The sequence below is a fragment of the Sciurus carolinensis genome, chromosome 9 (genome assembly GCF_902686445.1).
Source record: "Sciurus carolinensis chromosome 9, mSciCar1.2, whole genome shotgun sequence".
Taxonomy (NCBI): Eukaryota; Metazoa; Chordata; class Mammalia; order Rodentia; family Sciuridae; genus Sciurus; species Sciurus carolinensis.
Window position 1 is genome coordinate 131,011,705 of NC_062221.1, and position 20,898 is coordinate 131,032,602.

General features: G+C 36.3%; 2 protein-coding genes across 4 annotated transcripts in view; one reads left to right on the top strand and one right to left on the bottom strand.

Moving 5' to 3' along the window:
- The window catches only part of Son (SON DNA and RNA binding protein), a 30,595-nt gene extending 19,935 nt beyond the window's left edge, over window positions 1-10,660 (top strand). Inside the window, 6 exon segments of the mRNA XM_047565250.1 lie at window positions 2,304-2,414; window positions 3,590-3,706; window positions 7,965-8,112; window positions 9,666-9,737; window positions 9,853-9,968; window positions 10,466-10,660. Of these exon segments, the coding sequence (XP_047421206.1) occupies window positions 2,304-2,414; window positions 3,590-3,706; window positions 7,965-8,112; window positions 9,666-9,737; window positions 9,853-9,968; window positions 10,466-10,525 (624 nt within the window). The 3' untranslated portion in view covers window positions 10,526-10,660.
- Donson (DNA replication fork stabilization factor DONSON) lies at window positions 109-20,798 on the bottom strand. Of its 3 annotated transcripts, none has more exons than XM_047565258.1 (10): window positions 20,022-20,798; window positions 19,311-19,391; window positions 18,086-18,289; window positions 16,871-17,007; window positions 15,908-16,098; window positions 15,230-15,308; window positions 15,012-15,116; window positions 14,368-14,566; window positions 12,999-13,211; window positions 109-12,488 (listed from the first exon to the last, which is right to left on the bottom strand). In XM_047565258.1, the coding sequence occupies exons 1-10, from the start codon at window positions 20,328-20,330 to the stop codon at window positions 12,351-12,353; spliced, it is 1,656 nt and encodes a 551-aa protein (XP_047421214.1). In that variant the 5' UTR covers window positions 20,331-20,798; the 3' UTR covers window positions 109-12,350. The 3 variants fall into 3 exon arrangements, with proteins under 3 accessions (XP_047421214.1, XP_047421212.1, XP_047421213.1); XM_047565256.1 differs by having other exon boundaries at window positions 110-12,488; window positions 16,871-17,049; XM_047565257.1 differs by having other exon boundaries at window positions 111-12,488; window positions 15,920-16,098; window positions 16,871-17,049.
- Window positions 20,799-20,898: the final 100 nt, after the last annotated feature.

Consider the following 20,898-nt stretch of genomic DNA (forward strand, 5'->3'; position numbering starts at 1 on the left):
AAAAGCTCGAAACAGGCTTTTGGGATCCTCAGAAGGTTAAGATGATTCATTCTATTTTCAGCACATTTTTCACATTTAAAAATATAAATATGAAATTAATAGTAAAAGAACTACTTAGAAACAAGTGTTTGGTATGAGCTTGCAGCTTATTTAGTAGGTCTTCTGATGAATAGACCTATTGATGAATTGTATTGCCTCACACACACACAAAAGTTGAAATTTTATCTAAAGTGAATTTGAAATAAACATCAGGGTTGCTACATTAAGATTCCATTCAGAGTGGGATTTGAATTTAACACGAAATATTAAGGAGATGAAGTTCCATTCTGGGGGTAAATGATGAACTATTTAGGTTACTTCTCAAAGGCTAAATGACAAAATATGAAGATCTAAAATATCTCTAGCAGTGTGATTCACAGGTATATTCATGTGTTCTACTTTTTCATTCTAGAAAAGTATTTTCAGAACCATCTAAATATGTTTATGACTAATTTATAGTTAGAAATTGGGGATCAGGGGTTAGGATGATGGGTAGGCATATTTTCCCCACTATCTTTTCAGAGTTTAATTTTCCAGAATAAATATTTCTTATTTATGCCAAAGTACCCTAACACTTAAATTTATAGGTTGTTATGGACACCAAAATCTGGGAAGATTAATGAGACAGTATTTGTTTTATTTGGTGATCTTTCAAAAATTACCTTGATAATTCACTTGAAAGTTTTAGGAGACACCTCATGTAGGCCTAAATGGGAGATAAATTTTGTTTTGAAATATCTGTATTTCCACTTAAAATCCAAGGAATCACACAAAACATAGCAGAAATAAAAGATGAACATAGTATATTTCTTAGGGTTTCATTCAAACTTTGCTTGATTTATTTAGGCCTTAGAAATACTCATTTATGTATAAATTAGTTGATTAAGCACTTAGGATCTTTCAAGAGAACAGTTTAACAATTACAGAATGAAATCAATTTGGTATTCATTCTAAGAAGGAATTAGGAATTTATACATCGTGGAAGAAAAAATTTGATTTAGCTAAAGGAATCTTAGATGTTTCAGCAAGAAAAGAATGATGGTGTGATAAGGGGTTCTGAAGATATGAAAAGGAAAATTATATCATAATGCATGAGATATACTTATTCTCAGTCATATAGCCTTCTCTACTATAATCTTATTTTTAAGAGTTATTTTATACACAGTAAATATCAAGTTATAGCTAGGTTCTAATTTTAAAAAATCCTTAGCTGTTCATGATTTTGAGTTCTTTATGTTTGTCATATCCTGATCATTCCCTGTATATGAAAAAATCAAAGCCTTCCCGAGTCACATAAGCATTTTACAAAAATGAATTTTCTTGGTGAAATAAGTAGAAAATATTAATGGGTTAAAGAAAAACAAATCAAGAATTAGTTGATACAAATTAACTTGTGCTCTTAATTTTAGATAAAAACCATGAAATAACAGGTTAAACCTTATACAAATCTGACAAATTGAGAAGTAGCTATAAGAATTATCTCTAAGGTTTGTTTCCTTTAATTTTTTTGTTTGTTTCTGTGGAGCCCTCCCTGGCCCCCCCATCCCCACCTGCTGGTGATCAAGCCCAGGGTCTTGTGCATGACTAGGCAAGTACTCTACCATTGAGCTACATACACCCCCTAGCTCTAGTGTATGTAAGGCTTTAAAAGGTGGAATATAGCCTTTGATGGGAATGAGAATCTTATTTAAAAATGTATTCACTGATGTTATGAACTTCCATGAAAATATTTTAACTTCAGTAATGTATGCAAACTGAAAACTTAAAGATTTATCTATATACTGAATATATTCTTTGAAGAAATTCAGTTCTTAATACCAAACTATTGTGAAAAACATGAGAGGTGAAAGATGCCCTGCTTGAAGGATCCATCATTGACACCATAATGGTTTGCCACTTGCTTATTCCAAGAACCTCACTGCTGTTGAAGGTTATGCCAATACTTAAGGTCAAGTGAGAATAAAGCATATAAAATTTGTAATAGTTCAAAAAAATCCTGCCATTAAAAGATCTTAATGGAATTTTCTGTAATCAGTGATATTATAGAAAATACAACTGAATTCATTCAGATTTTGTGTTGGGTTTTGCTGCTTCTGATACTTTTAATTTTTTTTCCAAATTTCCTTTTTGTGTCTTCCGACTTATAACAATATTACTAATATTTAAGGATGTTTTTTGACATGTAGTAACAGAAGATAGGAGCATTTATTATGATTTAGGGGGCTTTGGTAATTTGAGATAATTATCTATGTTTTCTTTCTTAGCCTGTGGACATCTCTACAGCAATGAGCGAACGGGCACTTGCTCAGAAAAGACTCAGTGAGAATGCATTTGACCTTGAAGCCATGAGCATGTTAAATCGAGCTCAAGAACGGGTATGTAGTAGTTTTAATGTCTAAATGAAAAAGAATTTAATAAAATCATAAGTTGTGATAAATATTGTTCTAATTATTAAACTGGCATATTTTAAATGAAAGTGATTTGAAGCCTGATCATTCAGTAAATGTTTATTGCATACTATGGTTAGAGAACAAAATAGAAAAAAATTCCCTATCATGGAATTTACAATCTTGCACATAAAAATAACAAAGTGCCCACAGCAGCCTTGTGAGTGTGTATCTTTTTTTTTAAATGTTTTTTTTTGTTGTAGATGAACACAATACCTTTATAATGTTTATATTTTTATGTGATGCTGAGGATTGAACCCAGGGGCCTCACATCCCAGGCAAGTGCTCTACCACTGAGCCACAATCCCAGCCCATGAGTGTGTATCTATTACTATTAGTTTACATGTTTCACGTAAGGAACCACAGGTAAAGTGTGGTTAAGTGATAGCAAGATCACACAAACCAGTAAGCTGAAGAACTGGGATTCACACCCAGATAATCTGAATGCAGTCTCTGCTTTCTACAATGGATAGCTTCTCCTTTCTCTTTTAACTTTCTATGTAAATGTATATAGAACAATGTACAGTGTTACGAAATTATATTTGCGACAATACCAGGTGTGCAGTAAATATAATTTGAAATCTGATCCTTTATCATAATAAACATTGGTGATTAATGTAGTCCATAGGTTTTTAAGGAAGCTGTTAATGTATTTGAGTGAATATTTCCTGTTATTTATTAATCTTGAAGCATGTGTCATGAATTTAGTTCTGGATTCTATTATCTCAAAGGAAGTAATTAAAAGTTCATATGATCATGATATTTATTAGAGTACATCTTTATGCAGTGGGTAAGAAGGGAGGGCAGGGATCCTTTGCAATATAGTCTTACATTTTTCATGTAACTGTCATATTTTGCTTTTTAGTTACATATATCTCATTTCTTATTGATAGGAATCACTGAATACTGTTAAACTACTGCTTTGGGAGATTTAGGAAAACACTTAAATATTCATAATTTCAGTGTATTTTCAAAGTACAATATTTGTCTTATTTATCCCTTACAGGAAGTAAACCATTTTTCTTTTGTGAATTAAATTATTACCAGTAGCATTTTAATTAGATACATAATTTTACTTAAATAAGGTGGCTTCTTTTCTTCAGATTGATGCCTGGGCTCAGCTGAACTCTATTCCTGGACAGTTCACTGGAAGTACAGGAGTACAGGTTCTGACACAAGAACAGTTGGCCAATACTGGTGCCCAAGCCTGGATTAAAAAGGTACACAACATATGCACATACAAAAGTTTGCTGTACAAAGTTAAAAATTTTTAAATGTTTTATTAAAAATACACAAAGAGGTCAGTGACTCTAACCAAAGTTCCTGAGTAAATTTCCTATGTGTATGTACTCCAGGATGGATGCTGAAGATGGACTGGAATCATGAGACAATGGGAAATGTATAAATATGGCTCAAGAGCCACTCAATTTGTATCCTAAGGTTATTTATTTATTTATTTATTTATTTATTTATTTTTGGTGCTGCTGCTGGTTTTGGTGGGGGTGGTTTTATTTTAACTGTGTTTTGAATGCTAACTGTATTTGGTACTGTTCAGAACATCCCACAATTTCTGTTGTACTACTAACCTAATCATTTCAAAGCAGTGGTTCTCAAAATTTTTCTTTATCATGGGATACTTTATTACAGGTTTATTTTTTGTGGATCAGTGCCCCTAAGAACCCTCTACTACCCTAATGTTCCATTCCTTTATTCCTCTGTCCTTGCCTTCTCATTTAGTGCCTGCGCCCTCTTATAAGATCCCTTGGCTCCTTCTCTCCTCACACCTGTTGTGACTTCCAGCCTCAGGTCCCTATGTGGTGGTCCATTGTTAGTTATAGCAAGCGGTTGGGAGGCCCTAGTATTAGCACTGCATGTGGTGAACTTGCCATGGGACTGGAAGGTGGGGGAGGATGGCCTGGAGTGTGGGGTGGGCAGTGCTGAAGGGTGGGAATGGGGGTGGGATGGGAATGTAGATTAATATCTGTGGACCACCATTTAGGCCCTGGTGGCCTCTGGTGATCCACAGGCTTAATTTGAGAACCACTGATTTCATGAAAAAACAGGATATTATACCTAAGATCAAGGGAGAGGACCGACACCTTGTGCTACGAAGATGTAGGTGCACCTGGTCTCAGATTCCTGCAGTGAGGTGTGAACTCCACCTACGGCTGCCTCATTGTTGGGGGAGTCTTAGGTGGTTAAGAAGGGCTTTCTGAAGAAATGCATTCTGGTGAAGGGTTGTGGTTTGGTTGGATGGATGATGAGAAATTTGTTTCAGGAGTACTGGCAGTATAGCAGTGCTGAAACTGGGAGGCTGCGTGTACTAATGGATTTGGGAAGGTTTCTTTATCCTGCTGTATTCCTGACTCCTTGTGTGATCGTGGGCAAGTAAATTTTTTGAATTTCAAAGTCTCCCAAGTCAAATGGAGACAGGTCCTTTACTACTGCCTCAAAGAGCAGCAGTCATTAATGTGATGGTACATATTATAGAGAATTGCAATGGCTGCCACTCATGGATGAGCTGACTATACAGAAAATGAAATAATAGTTGATTTGGATATTCATTATCATAACATTTCCAGTTCAGGTAGCATTGTCTCTGTTGATCCTCTTAACAATTTTAATATAAGACATATCCTTATTTGGCCTGCTTTTTGGAGACATAATTGCACTACTATGTATACAATGAGTACATACTCAGATTCATTTAAAGAAAAATAAAAAAGTTAATGTAGTTTACGGGGCTTGGTGTTGAAAAAAGTGATAATCTAGCAAAATATTCTAGTTTGGATTAAATTTTTATACTAATTTATGTTGAAATATGAAAGTGTTTCATGTATTTGAAAAAGGACATTTATCTTAGTGGGAAGAATTATAAATGTACATCTGTTTGTTTTCCATCTCTTCTTTTTTTTTTTTTTTTTTTTTTTTTTTTTTGGTGATGCTGGGTATATATAACCTAGGTCCTTGTCAAGCATGCTAAGCCCAAGATCTACCACTGAGCTATATCTCCAGTCTGGATTCGTTAATATTATTCAGTCTTAAAGCACAGTGCTCAGTATTTCAGGAAATTAGAATGAAGCTTAGATATTTAGGTGTATAATGAACAGTCATGTACTATAGTGCTAGGTAGAAAGATTTGAATGAGCCTTCAGTTGCAAAATTTTGGCCTTCATTTGTATGATGTGCTGCTGCTCCATGTTTGTTTACATCTAAATATCATGTTAAATAATTACAAAGTGAATCGTTTACTGATTCAAATTGGCTTCATATAAACCTTCTTCAAAATAAATTTTTGGTATTATCAGTTTTGAAGACAGGGGAGGACAGATTTTTTAAGTATATAAAATGTTTAGTGGAACCTTTAAAATATACTTTGGGAAGGAAATAATTTTGATAAGTTATAATGATAATGATGTATAAATAAGATCCAAGCTTTAAATATTATAGGAAAAAGCACCATGTTTGGGAAAATATCCATTTGTGTAAAATTAAAAAAAATTTGCTTAATCAATTAAGGAAAGAGCATTTTTATAAAAATGGGCCAGAACATTTAAGTCATGGGGCAACTGAAAATTTAATAGTTTTCTATTACAAATACTATATACTCATTAAACATTGAAATGTTTAGAAAACCTGTCCAAATGATTATTTAACTTCTCTTGTTTTAGGGTAGACCAGCACACTCAGGTTAAAACTTGAGGGAATGTTAACGTTCTGTGTTCTTTAGTTTATTGCTGAAGAAAGTTTTATAAGTGTTCTCAAACGTTAAGATTAAAAATGGTAATTGATTTATAAGAAACTTTATTTTTTGAAATGAAATTATTTGGACATGGATTTGATAAATACTGTGGGACTCAGATAAATCAGCTTTTTTTAGTGAACTGCATATACCCTGGGTAAAGGAAACAAATGAAGATATTAGAGAATGCAAACAGTTGGAGACTGGGGTCATTTGGGGATTTATATTGTACTCTGTCTGCACAGTTGCCCTTTTTTTTAGGAGTGTTTCCTGGAAAAGAGGGGCAGATGAACCTGGAAGTAAGTAAAAGCCATTCTAGGTGTGTAGCAACAAGGCAGTTGATACCAAGCATCAGCTAACTTTTCTCTTTATACATCTACACTGCATGGCCTGCACCAAATAAGGAACTGAACCAGGGGTATGTTTTTACCTCCACAGCTGCCTCCTTCCATCAGAGCACCTTGTTGAACTTAATGTCTATTCACAAATCATTGGCATGTTTCCCAGTATTTTATTATAACCTTGGGAAACAAAGACTACAGTTTCATTACTGTGTAAAAACCCAGTTGTGGTACCTTTTCTATTAACTTATCAATGTAGGAATTGATAATGCATACTATTTCCTGAACTACCAATGTTTTTGACTCCCTCTGTTGATAAGTTAATGATTTTTGCTATTTCCTAGAGAGAGCATTAACCTAAAATTTAATAACAAGGGAAAATAAAACAGGATTTGGAGATGTTATGTTTCCAGATCTTTAAAAAAATGGCCATACAGATCCACAAAATTCAGTACTATTGATGCCCACTAAAAAAGAGGCATCGGTTGTTTCTTTAACATGAAAGTGATTGATTGTTGACCATGCTAATGTATATAGTTGTGCATCTTAGGACATTAAGTGGTTTGCTGCTTTGATGGAAATTATGGTTCAGTGGGTTGGATACGAGAGAGATGATTGTTCACAGAATAACCTGTGAACTTTCACCCCTCTGTATGGAAACTTGTTTCAGGGCCAAATCCTTGTAGCTGTCTTCTTGCCCCGGTCAGTGCCAGCCGTACTATTCACAACACTGCTGCTACCGAGGCCTAGGTATGTAAACATTTAAGGAGTTTTTTAAAAATTTTTAACATCAAGCTAGGTTTTAAAAGAATTCAAATACATTTTGGTATGCTTACAGGGTAGTTTATGTGATTACCTTCAATTTGTTACTGTGTAAATTTTAAAGAGTTATTTTGTTTCATAGGGATTTTCTAAGTAAAAAATATTTATATTTGCTTTATAGTAGAATGGGGAAGAAAACTTTGGATGACAACAGTATGCTTCTTCAGTTTCCATACTATTTCTAAACAATTTCTGGGCTTTATTCATAAAATAGGTACACCTGGGACAATTAATATTATTGACTGTTTTAACATTGCCTTCTTTTTATTTTACAAGCTAAGAAGAGATACCAGTGAAGCTAAATAGTGGACGAAAACAGGAGTGTTCTATTTTTTTTTTTTTTTTGGAGGGGGGGCTGAGGGGCCATTGTTTTAAAATTGCCATTTGACTTTCAAAATACTATTGTTAATGTGAAATTAGAACATATACTACAATATAAAGTACAGAGGCATTTAATTGCTATAACAGATGTAGAAGTAAAATAAGATTTCTCTTTTTAGAAAGTTACCAGTGAGTCTGTAGTCAAGTTCTAATTGTAAAATGGGGACATTTTACCTTTCTTTCTTTGGATAGGATCAGTTCTTAAGAGCAGCCCCGGTAACTGGAGGAATGGGAGCCGTTTTGATGAGAAAAATGGGCTGGAGAGAAGGAGAAGGATTAGGAAAAAACAAAGAAGGAAATAAGGAACCTATCCTAGTTGATTTTAAGACAGACCGAAAAGGTAACAAGTTGTTTTTTAAAATGTTTATTATATCTCTTTTAACATTTAGGGTTTCATCCTCTACATTTATTGTGATCTTAGTGATCTTTAACTGGAGGCTCCTCTTCCTGAAGAATGCACAGTTATTTTGCAGAAACAAACTTTAACTGAGTGTCACAGAGAGGAGTGTATTTTTATGTAGAGCTAGACACTGGTTTGAGCTTTGAAAGGCAGTTGTCATCCTGCTAGTTGAAATATAAAATTTCCATATATCTAATTTTGACTACAAATTTAACTACATTCCATTTTGCATTATTTTGACAGGGACCATACGTTTATAAGAACTGATTTTTTTTCTTTCTCAGATATTTAATATTTTTTTCCTTATTTATTAGTTTTTTGTCTTCATAAACTGTTTTTGCTTTTCCTTTTTCCACTTGGTAGTAAAGTTGTGTTGGGGCTGGAGAGCAGTAAGTCAGCTATCGACAACAGTGTTACCTCTTCATATTAACTTGGGTTGGTGCATCTTGGAACTTAAAATTTCAGATATGAGGTCCGTATGGCCTGCATGTAGGTATTAAGTATTGAATATATGCTTAGTATCTTCAGATGATACCATTTGGTAACTTTAAACAGTTTTCTTCCCTTGGAATATGTTCTAAGTGGAATCACCAGTGGTTGCTAGCTCACTATAGGTTGTTTAGTCCTAATTTTTACAAAAATGGAATTTTTCTTCTTTCTGTAGTTGAACAATAACTTGGGAGTTAATTTAAGCAGTTAAATTGTTTTGATGAATTGGGAACAGACTACCTCTGTACCAAGTATTCTCCTTACAACTGTACATGACTTGGATATAAGATCACAGAGAACATCATATTACCCAGGACAGGCTTGAGGAAGATTAATATACTGGTATATACTTGGTAAAGGGAATGGTTGAAGTTTTCAATAAAACATGTGGAAAATGATAGGATTCATTTATCCTTCAAGACACTACCTTTTTCTCTGTTTCTCGAACAAATTCTTAACAGAGTATCATTTTATTTGTTTTTTGTTGTACTGGGGATTAAACTCGGGGTGTTATACTTGCTACACAAATGCTATACCACTGAACTTACATCCCCCATCATTCATATTTTTAGACAGGGTCTTGCTAAGTTGTCCAGACTGACTTCCACCTTAGAATTCTTCTGCCTCAGCCTCCTGAGTATCTGGGACTACAGGCATGTGCCACTACGCCCAGCTAACACATTGGTTTTTAAGATAGGAAGTTATAAGATCATGTTGGAAAAATAGCTACTACTTCTTAAACTGGAAATGTCTATCATTATATGGCATTTGTGTATTTGTTCACACTAGATTCTTGTGTTTTGAGGACCTTGTTTTAATAGTTTAATTTCAATATATGATTTTAAAACAAATGTCAGAAGATTAAGGTTAATTTTGTATGAATCAATTGAATCTTTTATTTGAAAACACTGAGGTTCAAGCTTATATACTGTGAGTTTTTCTCTATTATAATTGAAAGTGATGCTTTTGAAATTTTAGTGAACATTGGCTTTTTTTTCTTTAAGGTCTTGTTGCAGTAGGAGAAAGAGCACAAAAGAGGTCTGGGAATTTCTCTGCTGCAATGAAAGATCTGTCAGGTGAGAGCACACTTTTTAATTTCCATCTTGCTTCACCCAAACCTTGAATCATACTTTGTTGCAAAAGTTGTGGGAAATAATTCATAACTACTTTTTTTTCCCTCTTTCTCTGCAGGCAAACATCCTGTATCTGCCTTGATGGAAATTTGTAATAAGAGAAGGTGGCAACCACCTGAATTTCTTTTGGTCCATGATAGTGGCCCTGATCATCGCAAACATTTTCTCTTTAGGGTAAATATGAATTTCTGCACTAATTGTATATGTTATTACTTTAATGACTTAAGAGGGTGAGGGATAAGTATGATACAATAATAGTATTAATCTGTGGGTTGGGGGTGTATGTGTGTGGGTAGAGTGGCTGGATTTTTTTTTTTAAACACTGAAGGGTACTTTAATACAACTTGTGAATATTCTATTTAAAACAGTTGGAAGGAAAGATTGGGCAAAATCTGGTGAACAAGTTGTTCATATTTTCTAGTGGAATATGGGAAGTTAATCTATACTTTTATCAGGCTGTTTTTTGCTTTCAGTTTTTTAATTTTAATTTGGAAAACGGCTCTTGCAGTCCCTTTTTGCTAATCATTTGCTTTTTCTGGGCTGAGATTGATTTAACTTTAGTATGGGTTTTATATTTTTATAAATTATTTTTCTAGCATTTAGTGAAAAAGTACAAAGCTAATAGATATTAAAGTTTGATGCTGTTCTTATTGTATGTTTTTCTTGAATAGGTATTGAGAAATGGAAGCCCTTACCAGCCCAATTGTATGTTTTTCTTGAATAGGTATTGATAAATGGAAGCGCTTACCAGCCCAGCTTTGCCAGCCCTAATAAGAAGCATGCTAAAGCCACAGCAGCTACTGTGGTTCTTCAAGCAATGGGCCTTGTACCAAAGGACCTCATGGCTAATGCCACTTGCTTCAGGAGTGCCTCACGTAGATAGATTGAGGTTTTATATTAATCATTTCAGATAATTTTACTCTGCATCACAATGTATTTCCTCTTTAATGTTGTAAATATTTGGCAATTTAAGACATTGTGTAAAAAGCAATCTGTACAAACATCTCCAGGCTTTGATTTTTGTACCATGGAAATTGTATTTAACCATACAGGGTTTTGGTATGTTTATATTGTTTACCTTAGTGATGTATTTGTTTAAGTGGCTAACATCCAAACAATTGTTTGAAGGCATCAGTAATCTTCAGTGTGGAATGTTAAATAACGCTTTTATACTGTATTTTGTACTATGATGTAACTCCCTTCCTTATGGCTAGGCTGCTGTAACACTTGCCTGTAATCAGTGAAGGGCTGTGCACCTTGTACTATTTCTCAATGGGTTCTGCTGGACAGATACTGGGCCAGTGTTAATTGAGGTAATCAAGCAAGATCTGTTCCACAGGGCTAATGCCACCATCTCCCCTTAAAATTTTGTAGAGGTTATAAAAAGAAAGTGGTATGTTGTGTGATGATCAGCACTAAAAGTCCTGCATTCCCATTTAAGCCACTTGGGTCATAAGAAGGGTGTCAAAATGAAGTCCGATTAGAATTCTGCAGAGGCCAAGTACATTTAGTATGGCTTGAGTTGTGATATAGTTTTACTTTGATGTGCATTTTGAATTTCAGCTACACCTAGATAGACGTAAATTGATAATTAAAATGCTGTAACCAACTTATCTAATAAAATTGGCAACCAGCCACTATTTTGTTGACTATGAGAAGGTTTAAATTTATGTTAATTTTTAGGGTCTGATAGAATATTTCATGTGTATTACAGTGGTATTCATATGCTATGTCTCTAAACTTTATTTTCAAAAGCTCAAGGCCCAAATACAAACTTCTCTGGAATAAATGTGGTGTTTTATTTTCTGGATTATAAAGTAAACACGTCTTCACTAATACTATTTCTTTACCTTTGATCTTTTAAACACGTTTATATGAAAATACTTTTACACACACACACACAAAAACAAACAAAAAAACCAAAATGAAATGCTACTTTGCCATGACAGTTGGGCATATGATTCAACACTGTTCTATACAGAGTACAGAATACCCTTTTATCTGAACATGCTTTAAAACTTAAGTTATATTTGAGAAGAATTATATATCAGTAGGAAGTATGATAAGGTAGGTGCATCACCACCCAACTCCACAAATTGCCTATGTTTATTTTCTACCACTTTTAATAAAACAAGTCTGTTAATTTTAGGTAAATAACTATCTTTGCCCTGACACCATCAGTCACAATGCCACGAAAAAACTGCTACAGGTTTAGTCTCAATTTCTCACTTTGAAGGAAACACTGATTTTAATTGTTTTCTACTCAGTGTACATATAGAATTCTCATGTGAGGATTTAAAAAAGTTTGCATCATCTTCATATTTGAAAATCTAGTTTAAAAACAGTAAAAGGAAAATGATTTAAAGCCTTAATGCTATTGCTCAGTGCATGTAATAAAAGTTAATATAAAAAGTTAATGTTTATAAACACTTCAGTATCTTTTAAGTATATTCATTTCTTTTAACTTCCAAAATGAACTTTAAAGCCAAAGGTAAAAGAATCTTGAATTTCCTTGCTTTTTTTCCTCAAAGATTCCTTTTAGGCTTACTTTGGTGTTCAGGATCTCCAATTACACATGTAGTCACTCATTTCCACTTTCCGTAAAGATGATTTCCCCAGTAATGGTATCTGACTAAGTTGCTCCAGAGTCTTAGGGTGCAACCCACAGTTAGTAAGCTCCTTATGAACAGCTTCCTGTGAAAATACATATGTGTCAGTGAAAAGCACATTTTCCTTTAACTCTTGGCTTTTAAGAATTACCATGAAAATTTTGACAAATGGTTCATTCATGTAATTAATCATGTCTACAGAAGTAATCCTAAGAATTTTTATATAGTGACAAAGTCCCTAAAGTATTAATGTTATTTTTACAGGCAAATATGATTAAGTAAATACCCATAGTAAAATATGTTTACACAAACTATAAAGGAATCCGACTGCACCATTAACCTTTGGGTCTGAGAGCAATAAAACAGTAAAACTCATCTTTTTTTAAGGTTTGAAAGTTCTTAGTCACTGTTAGTGGCACAATAGCCTGAATTCATGAAATTTATCCACAAAAATTGCATATATGCATTATTTTTCCTCTTTGTAATTCTTAACAGCCTCATAATTTGAAACAAATTCAGCTCATTATAAATTACTTATTTCCTTAAGAGAAAATTACCTACAATGAAAATAGTCCCTTCATAGAGGTCTACTTACTTTTTCCAGTGTTTTATCCAGTGGCAGGCAGATATTGAATACAGCAGTTGGCTCATGTGGATACAGTACTGCAGAGAATGACCCACTCTGTGATGATTTGAGTAGCATGGTCATAGAATGTAGAGCATGAGGCATGATTGGACCGGTAATCTCCAAACTAAATTGATCTCTGTATCCAGAAAGAGCTTGTGTCTTTACATTAACACTTCGTGCCTTCGTGAGGAGAGAAAGGAAATTATAGTCACCATCTCAAGCGTTTGTTTCTTAGCTAGAAATATGTTCAAAACGTTTACATTTGGGTTTCTTCTCTAATAATTATGAACAAAAATCATTTCTAAGACATCAATACATTATTACACAAGTAAAAATGTTTAGTAAATTTTTAGTAGATTTTACATACGGCATTTTATATAATTTGTCGGTACAGAATATAAGGGAAAATCTATTGCTTTTAAGAGCATATATATTTCAATATAACTTTAATGTACCAATGAGCCAATTTTTGAGATCTATATATTTTTTAATATTTTAGTTGGCAAAGGACCTTTTTTTAAAATTTATTTGTGGTGCTGAGAATCAAACCCAGTGCCTTGCACATGCTAGACAAACACTGCCACTGAGCCACAACCCCAGCCCGAGATCTACAATTTAACATATCATTTGACTGGCTTTGCATTGGTGAATAAATAAAATGAGATTAACTGTACTTAAATGGCCAGAAAGGAGATTTAACACCAAAATGTCTGTTGTCAATTACCCTTTATTCATTAAAAGTTTTCATATAATTCAAGTACAATCAGTTTCATATATTTTCAGATAGTTCTCTGATATAAATGTCATAACAAAGACTTTACAGGGAGAAAAACAAAACATGTATCAAGTCCCAAAATGCTAGGAGTTATTTTTTAAAGATAAAGAATTTACCATATTCTGCCATGCAGTGGCACACATGGCTTGGGAGGCTGAGGCAGGAGGATCACCAATTCAAAGCCAGCCTCAACAAAAGTGAGGTGCTAAGCAACTCGGTGAGACCCTGTCCAAATAAAATAGAAAATAGGGCTGGAGATGTGGCTCAGTGGTCGATTGCCGCTGAGTTAAATTCCTGGTGTCTCCCTCACCTCCCGCCAAAAAAAACAAAAACAAAAACAAAAAAAAACCATATTGGGGCTGCTATTGTGACTCAGTAGTAGAGTACCTGCCTAGCACGTATGAGGCACTGGGTTTGATCCTCAGCACATTAAAATAAAAAAGTACTGTGTCCATCTACAACTAAAAAAATTTTTTAAAAAGAATTTATCATATCTGCAAAAAGTACTTCTTAGAAGCTAGGTTATGGGAACTAGTGAAGTGTATAATTTCTTTTAATTACCTTAAGCATTTGCATCGTGGCACCTCGGAAAGCTACAGGGGATAGAAGGGTTGGTGGAAGTCCTGCCTGTGCACCGGAGGTGGCAACTAAACTCTTGCAGTTGATCAGAAAGTTGAGCAATGTAAAAGTGTTAACTCCTTTCACCAACACAACAGACTCAGGTCTGTGATCCATTTGCACTTCATGTTTCTCTTTACGGCTGAAGATGACAATCAAGGAAATTACAAAAGCAAATTCCACACCAATGGGGAAAATATTTTATCTGACCCTCCTTCCAAAACAAAATGAAAATGTTACCACTTCCTCTTCACTGCTTTCCTAAGTTTGAATCCACTTATGTTGACTACTTCAATTTGCTAGAAAGTGGAAATTAAAAAAAAAAAAAAAAAAGTGGTAACTGACAAAAACCAATTCATTCCCGAGTCAAAACTTCTCCCACATACTTAGCCAACATGGAATGTTTTCACTTAAAAGTCATTTAATGGTTCAGAGTTTATTGATACCTAGGGTCCTGTTACTTAATGTCAAAATGGAGGGTTAGATTTAATATGATCTAAAGATAATTTAAGATTATAGTCATTTTAAATGGCCAATGTTAAAATTGTTCATAATATAGTGAAAATTAGTTGTAACTGAAAGGATACAGCTTGATAGAGAGTATATCTGGCTTTTTAATTTTATCTTGTACACCCATCTCTTCCAGCCAAGAAAAACTTTCCTCTTCATCTTCATCACTGAGTGTTTGCTCCCTATGAAATTGCTATAGTTAGAGTTCCTAATTCACAAACCTGTTACTTTTACAAATCTTTTTCACTGAACACATAGTCACTGGACTATGTAAAATCTTATTTTAATCACATACTCCCCAAGTTCCATGCTTGTTCCATGTGCTTTCTTCTTTTGGTCACTTTCTTCTATTAGAGGCAAAGAAAATTCAATACCTGTATGAGAGAAACAAGTCAGTTTTCTTTAAAAGCATTCAATAGGAGTAATAGGAGGATAATCAACTTTTCTGGAATGAGAGTTTTTACACTTGATCTATTAAGATAGTAGTCTTCAAACTTTGTACATAACACAGACACATGCACACATGTCCTTGAAACAAAAGGCTCAGGAAACAATAATCTTAATACATGTGATACTTTTTCATAAGTTACACTGTATTACATTTCACTTTTAAAAAGGTGCTGATTAACTCCACTAAATAGATGGCATGATTTACTCATAGGCTGATCCAGTTTAAAAGTGAAGTTATTCAGGAGGTAGATAATTAAAATGTAGTTATGAAAGAATTTCTAGGAGAGTATATTAAGATAGTAACTTTGTGGCCCATTGTGTGTTTTACTTAGATTAGAGAAGGGTACAACATTAACTTAAAAGTTATGTGTAAGGGGCAGCTTAACCAACTGCAGGAAAAAAAAAATGTTTCTTCAAATAATACTAGTAATTAAACAGTAAAAATAAATTTCAAATTTTAGCTTTTAAGGCAAGTTTTTACTATATATAAAGTGCATATATATACTATATATAAAGTACAAACCTAAACTTTTACCTTCATTTTTCATAGCTTCTCTTAAACCTCTAGTTGTAGGAGATATTAGAGCTGTTATCACACTGCTTCCTGCGAATCCTGCTGCTCGGAACAGGACAGTAAACTGATAGGTACAAACGTAGAAATAGGGGCAAAGTTTTGTCTTCAGCAGGTTATACAGAGAAGTAAAGCTTACAGACCTATGAAGCAAAATAATTTTCCTTAGGTATTATTAAAACATTTAATTCAATGTTTAAACTTAAGTTTTGTATAGTTTAGCCTGACACCTCATTTAAAACAAATATTTCATTTTCTGGTTTGAAGTTCTGCAGTTATGTATAATTTGGTTTTAGAAAACTGAAATTAATAACAGGGACTCACTAATAACTTGATACCACTTTAACAAATAGTGTTTTCCACTTAAATGGTAATCCCTTTTTTTTCAACAATACTTAATTGATCTGCCCACGCACACCTGTCATTCCAGCAACTTAAGGAGACTGAGGCAGGAGGATCTTAAGGTTGGTCTCAACTTAGCGAAATCCTATGTCAAGAAATAAAAAGGGCTGGGGGTGTAAGCTCAGTGACAGAGCACCCCTGGTTCAATCTCTAGTACCACAAAAAAAAAGAAAAAGAAAAAAAAAAAAGCTTAATTGATAACTGGCTGCTAAGTTTCTCTTAACAACTTATGCTCATGAGAAAACCAGCAGCCACTGATAAGTAACATTAAAGAATTTTTCCTGTCTGAATATATTTATCTAATATATATATACTTCACATTTTGATAAAGAGTGATAAAAGCTAAAAGAAGCAAACAGTTTAAATGTTGGTTATTAATGGCTATTTAAATTTCAGGCCAGTGAGATCCTTCTACCAGTATATATTTCCATAAGGACAGGAAGTACTGCTAAAATGAAAATTCACCACTGAATTGCACACGTTTTGTTTTGCTTTGTTTTGAACTAATCTTACCAGTCACTCATTAAAATGTGCTGCACGGTTTCATCACTGGACCAAGGGCTTGTCTTTCCAGTCATTTTTCTATCAGCTCCAATACGAGGGAACAGTGGTAGCCAAGACAAGGTTGGGTGGAGCCAATAGATAAGACTCTGCTGGAAGGCACAACGGAGCTCAGTGGAGAGTTTGGGATCCTAAAATCCAGAGGGACAATGGGTAGCTTTTGCCCCATGAGAAGTACAGAATTTCACCAGAGACAATGTATACCAAACATTTATTCTAAGAATCTTGACTGCTCTTTATGGGAAAGCATTCATTACAATTACAGGAGCTAAAAATAGTTTACCCTTGTTTGGCATAGCCTTCTGGCCAGTAACTAGTCCATTAAACCTGTATCAGAAGGAAAATACAAATAACAGATGACAACATTCTCCTTTCTCTAACACCCTTAACAAAAACTTTTTTATCATAAGTGGTAGAAATATATTTGTGTAGAGAGCACTATGCTACATTTAATCCCTGTACCCCACAAAAACACTTTCAGAAGTAGTCAGTGAACACTGATAATGGATATGACAAATCATCCTAATTTACTGAAAAAGGAGCAAGTTTTAAGTAATCTTGTTTAATCTAGTTTGAGTTGATGAGATGCTTTAAAGTAATGAAGCTGTATTTCTCTAGAACCACTCTAGAATTCTAAATTTACAATAGACCATTACCCAGGTAGCAAAATGAATGCACATTTAAAACGACTATATCCTATGAGAAAAAAATCAGTAAAATCCATCTGCTCTTATAACCTAGTCAACTGCTTTTCATTTCCTTTTATTTTACTTTTTCTAAAGAAGCTTTAGAAGAAAAGAATGGTTTGGGGCTGGGGTGTGGCTCACCAGCATAGTGCTCACTTAGCATGTGGGAGGCCCTGGGTTCGATACTCAGCACCACATAAAAACAAATAAAGGAACTGTGTCCATATACAACTGTGCAAACACCTCCTGCCTGCACCACTGCCTAACTGTTAGGACAGGTCTCTAAATTTAATAGGCTGTTACACAATCTAACAAAAATGGGTATGAAAGCACCATTTGGAAGCAACAAAATTCCCCAATTCTTTGTGTCTTTAAATATCAGAAGAAAAACTTAACGGAAAGAAATCTCTCTAATATTTTACAGAAGCATTTTATACTTAAGCTGCTACTTTAAAACACAGTTATTTTATTTCAGAATTACCTTTATACTTTGAGGCAAAGTAACCTCTGTTGCTCTACAATGCTGGACAAGACCTTGAGCCTCTTCCTGCGCTTTCAAATGATCTGCCCAGGTAAAGGGTTGAGAAGAGGTGACAAGGAGTCGGGTTTTAATACTCCAGTCCACAGGTAACTCAGTATTTTCTGAGGACAGACTATCCGATTCAGAGAATGATAGGCGTAAAGCCTTTTAAAAGAAAAAGAAAACAACATAAAAATCAGCAGAATTTCAAGAAAAACTCTTCGATCTAAAGATTTTATTAACTAACATATTCACAGTCCCTGAATAGCAAAATTATACGAACTGTATACTAAATATCATTAAAAATATACTACACACTGAAAAATTCTGGAAGGAGCTAAATTAATCTATTAACAGTAGTTTCCTCTAAGAGGCAAAAACTTCTTGTTGAAATGGGGCATATTTCACTTTTTAGTTTTTACTAAAAAGAACTAACACTTTATATAGTACTACAGATGTTACTATCAAAGTAGAAATCTTCCCAATGTCTGAAAAATACCTAAAGCCTTTGAAACTGGAACTTGGGCTAAGTTGCTCTTCCTGCAGGTAACTTTAGGTAGGACCCTTAACGGCCATATTTAAGAAACATTTTCTGATCTCAAAAATCTACCATTAACCTATTTTGCTGTCTTTTCAAGTCAATATTATTCGCATTAAGAGAATTCTTTTAGGTATTATTAGGCAAAGAGGGGAGACTGAGTCTTGTGGCATTCTGATAGCCTGTTCCCATTAGGAACAATCATACATTTACCAAATGATCACAACAGAAGTACTTGTTGTAGGTGTTGTTGGGGAAGTGGACAGCAAGGGTCAGTGCTATGCCACAACTTGTGGAGGTAAGTGAAGGATTTGTTTTGAAGATTTAATAAAGGATCAAGCTGAAGAAGTAGCTTAGTATGGAAGGGTTCCTCTGAGTGATAATCTCAAAAAAGAAGTGTGTTAAAAGACTGATGAGGTTTTGTCAAGGGCAACCAACAACTCTCATCTACTATGCCTACCTTCGTGCTGGTGACCATTACAGCATTTCTTACTGTAACATATCAAGTCCTTTATTTTGGCTGATGCCATCTATTTAACTCTGGTAAAGATAATCACTTTCAAGCTTCTCTGCAAAACTATTTTTTCAAGCAAAATGCTTCTGAGAAGCATACGAATACACATGCTAATGATATTTAAAAAGTATTACCTGGGGTAGTTCAGTAACTGTTGTTCTTTCGGATAACGTCTCTTCCCATGGCAAATCATTCTCTTGATTAGTATCTAAAAACTGAGGTTAAGAAAATCGTCCTTTTAAAACGTAACTGATGCTGAAGTTTGCTTTAAATGTGTAGACAGGCTCATCTGGCAAACTACCTTCTCAGTAAATGCCAGCGCACACAAATTTATACACACCCAAATCAATCCTATCAGTTTACTTTGATTCTGAACTTTAATATTAAAACTAAGAGGAAAAAAAGGTCAGTTTTGCGCATTTAGTAACTGACCGCACAAACTTTAAGCCAAAAGAACCAAAAGGCTTCAGAGTAAGAAAAAGGCTCATGATGTCTGAACAGATTCATGCTCAACCTTCCTCCACCCCGGGCAGCCTGGTGTGCGAGAAGCGCGGCGGGAAGGGCCGGTCTTTGTCCGTCCGCGCTGCCCTCGGATGCCTGCTGCGGACTGCGCCTATGCCGAGCCGAGGCGGCGCACAGCGGCAGCAGGTCCCGCAGCCGGCGGCTTCCACTGAGCCCCCTCAGGAGCAGCCGGCCCAGGGCTCGGGGCACCCTCAGGCCGCGGGCGACGGGACTCCTGGCGCCCATTTCCCTGCCCGAACCTTAGAACTTCCCATCCCTGACCCGCAGCTGGCCCCTCCAAGAAGGACGAAAGCCCCTCGCCCGGCAGGCACGAAGGCACTCACCGAGCCCGGCGCCTCCTGCTGGCCGCGGGGCAGCCCGTCCTGGGCCTCCGCGGCGACCCGCAGCCGATTGTCCAGGCGGGCGAAGGGGTTCCTGCGGGCCGCGGTCGGACCGCCGACTCTGCCGCCGGCGGCCGGGAAGGGCCGGAGGGGCAGCCCGGCCGCCAGGGCGGCGCGGCGCGGCGTCGGCTCACGCAGCTCGGGAGACCGGGAGGCTGCGGCTCCATGGCTCCGGGACCTTTTCCGTCGAAGCCGCACTACCTCCGGCGGCCTTTTGAAGCTGGGCGAGTAGCCGGGTACCGAAAAGGCCATGACGCGAAGCGGCTGAGGCCGACCGGCCGCCCCGCAGCACTTCCCGCGCGCGCCACGGCCCCGCCCCCGACGTGGCCCGCCCCCGCGCGGCGTGCGTGGCGGGCAGGCTGCCCGCGAGGTCCCGCCCCCGGCTGCGTTCCTCCGGGGGCGCCGCGGGCTCCGGGCGGGCGGGGCGTGGGGGAGCGGTCCCGGGGCTGCTGCCTGGCTCTCAGCGGAGGTCCTGCTGTGAGAGGAGGCGGTTGTGGGCAGGTAGCACTTGGCCCAGGGCGGGTGTACACTACCCCGTTGGGTGTAGAAATGGCTGAACTACTAGGTCTGCAGTAGGGATGTCATCACTGCGGGTACAGCGGGTACAGCGTCTGGACTCTTGAGCCACGGTGCTGGGCTGCTGCTTCCATACAGCTTTCGGGGGGAACAGTGGTGACAGAGCCAGAGCCTACCCCAACCTCTCCTTCCCCAATAGAGAACTCAGAAGATAGCTCAGTCCCCCTTTCCCAATGCCAGGCAGTCCCAGCCCTTCACGCAAATGCTCTGCAGCTCCCACAGGACAAGTTACTGTGATCCTTGT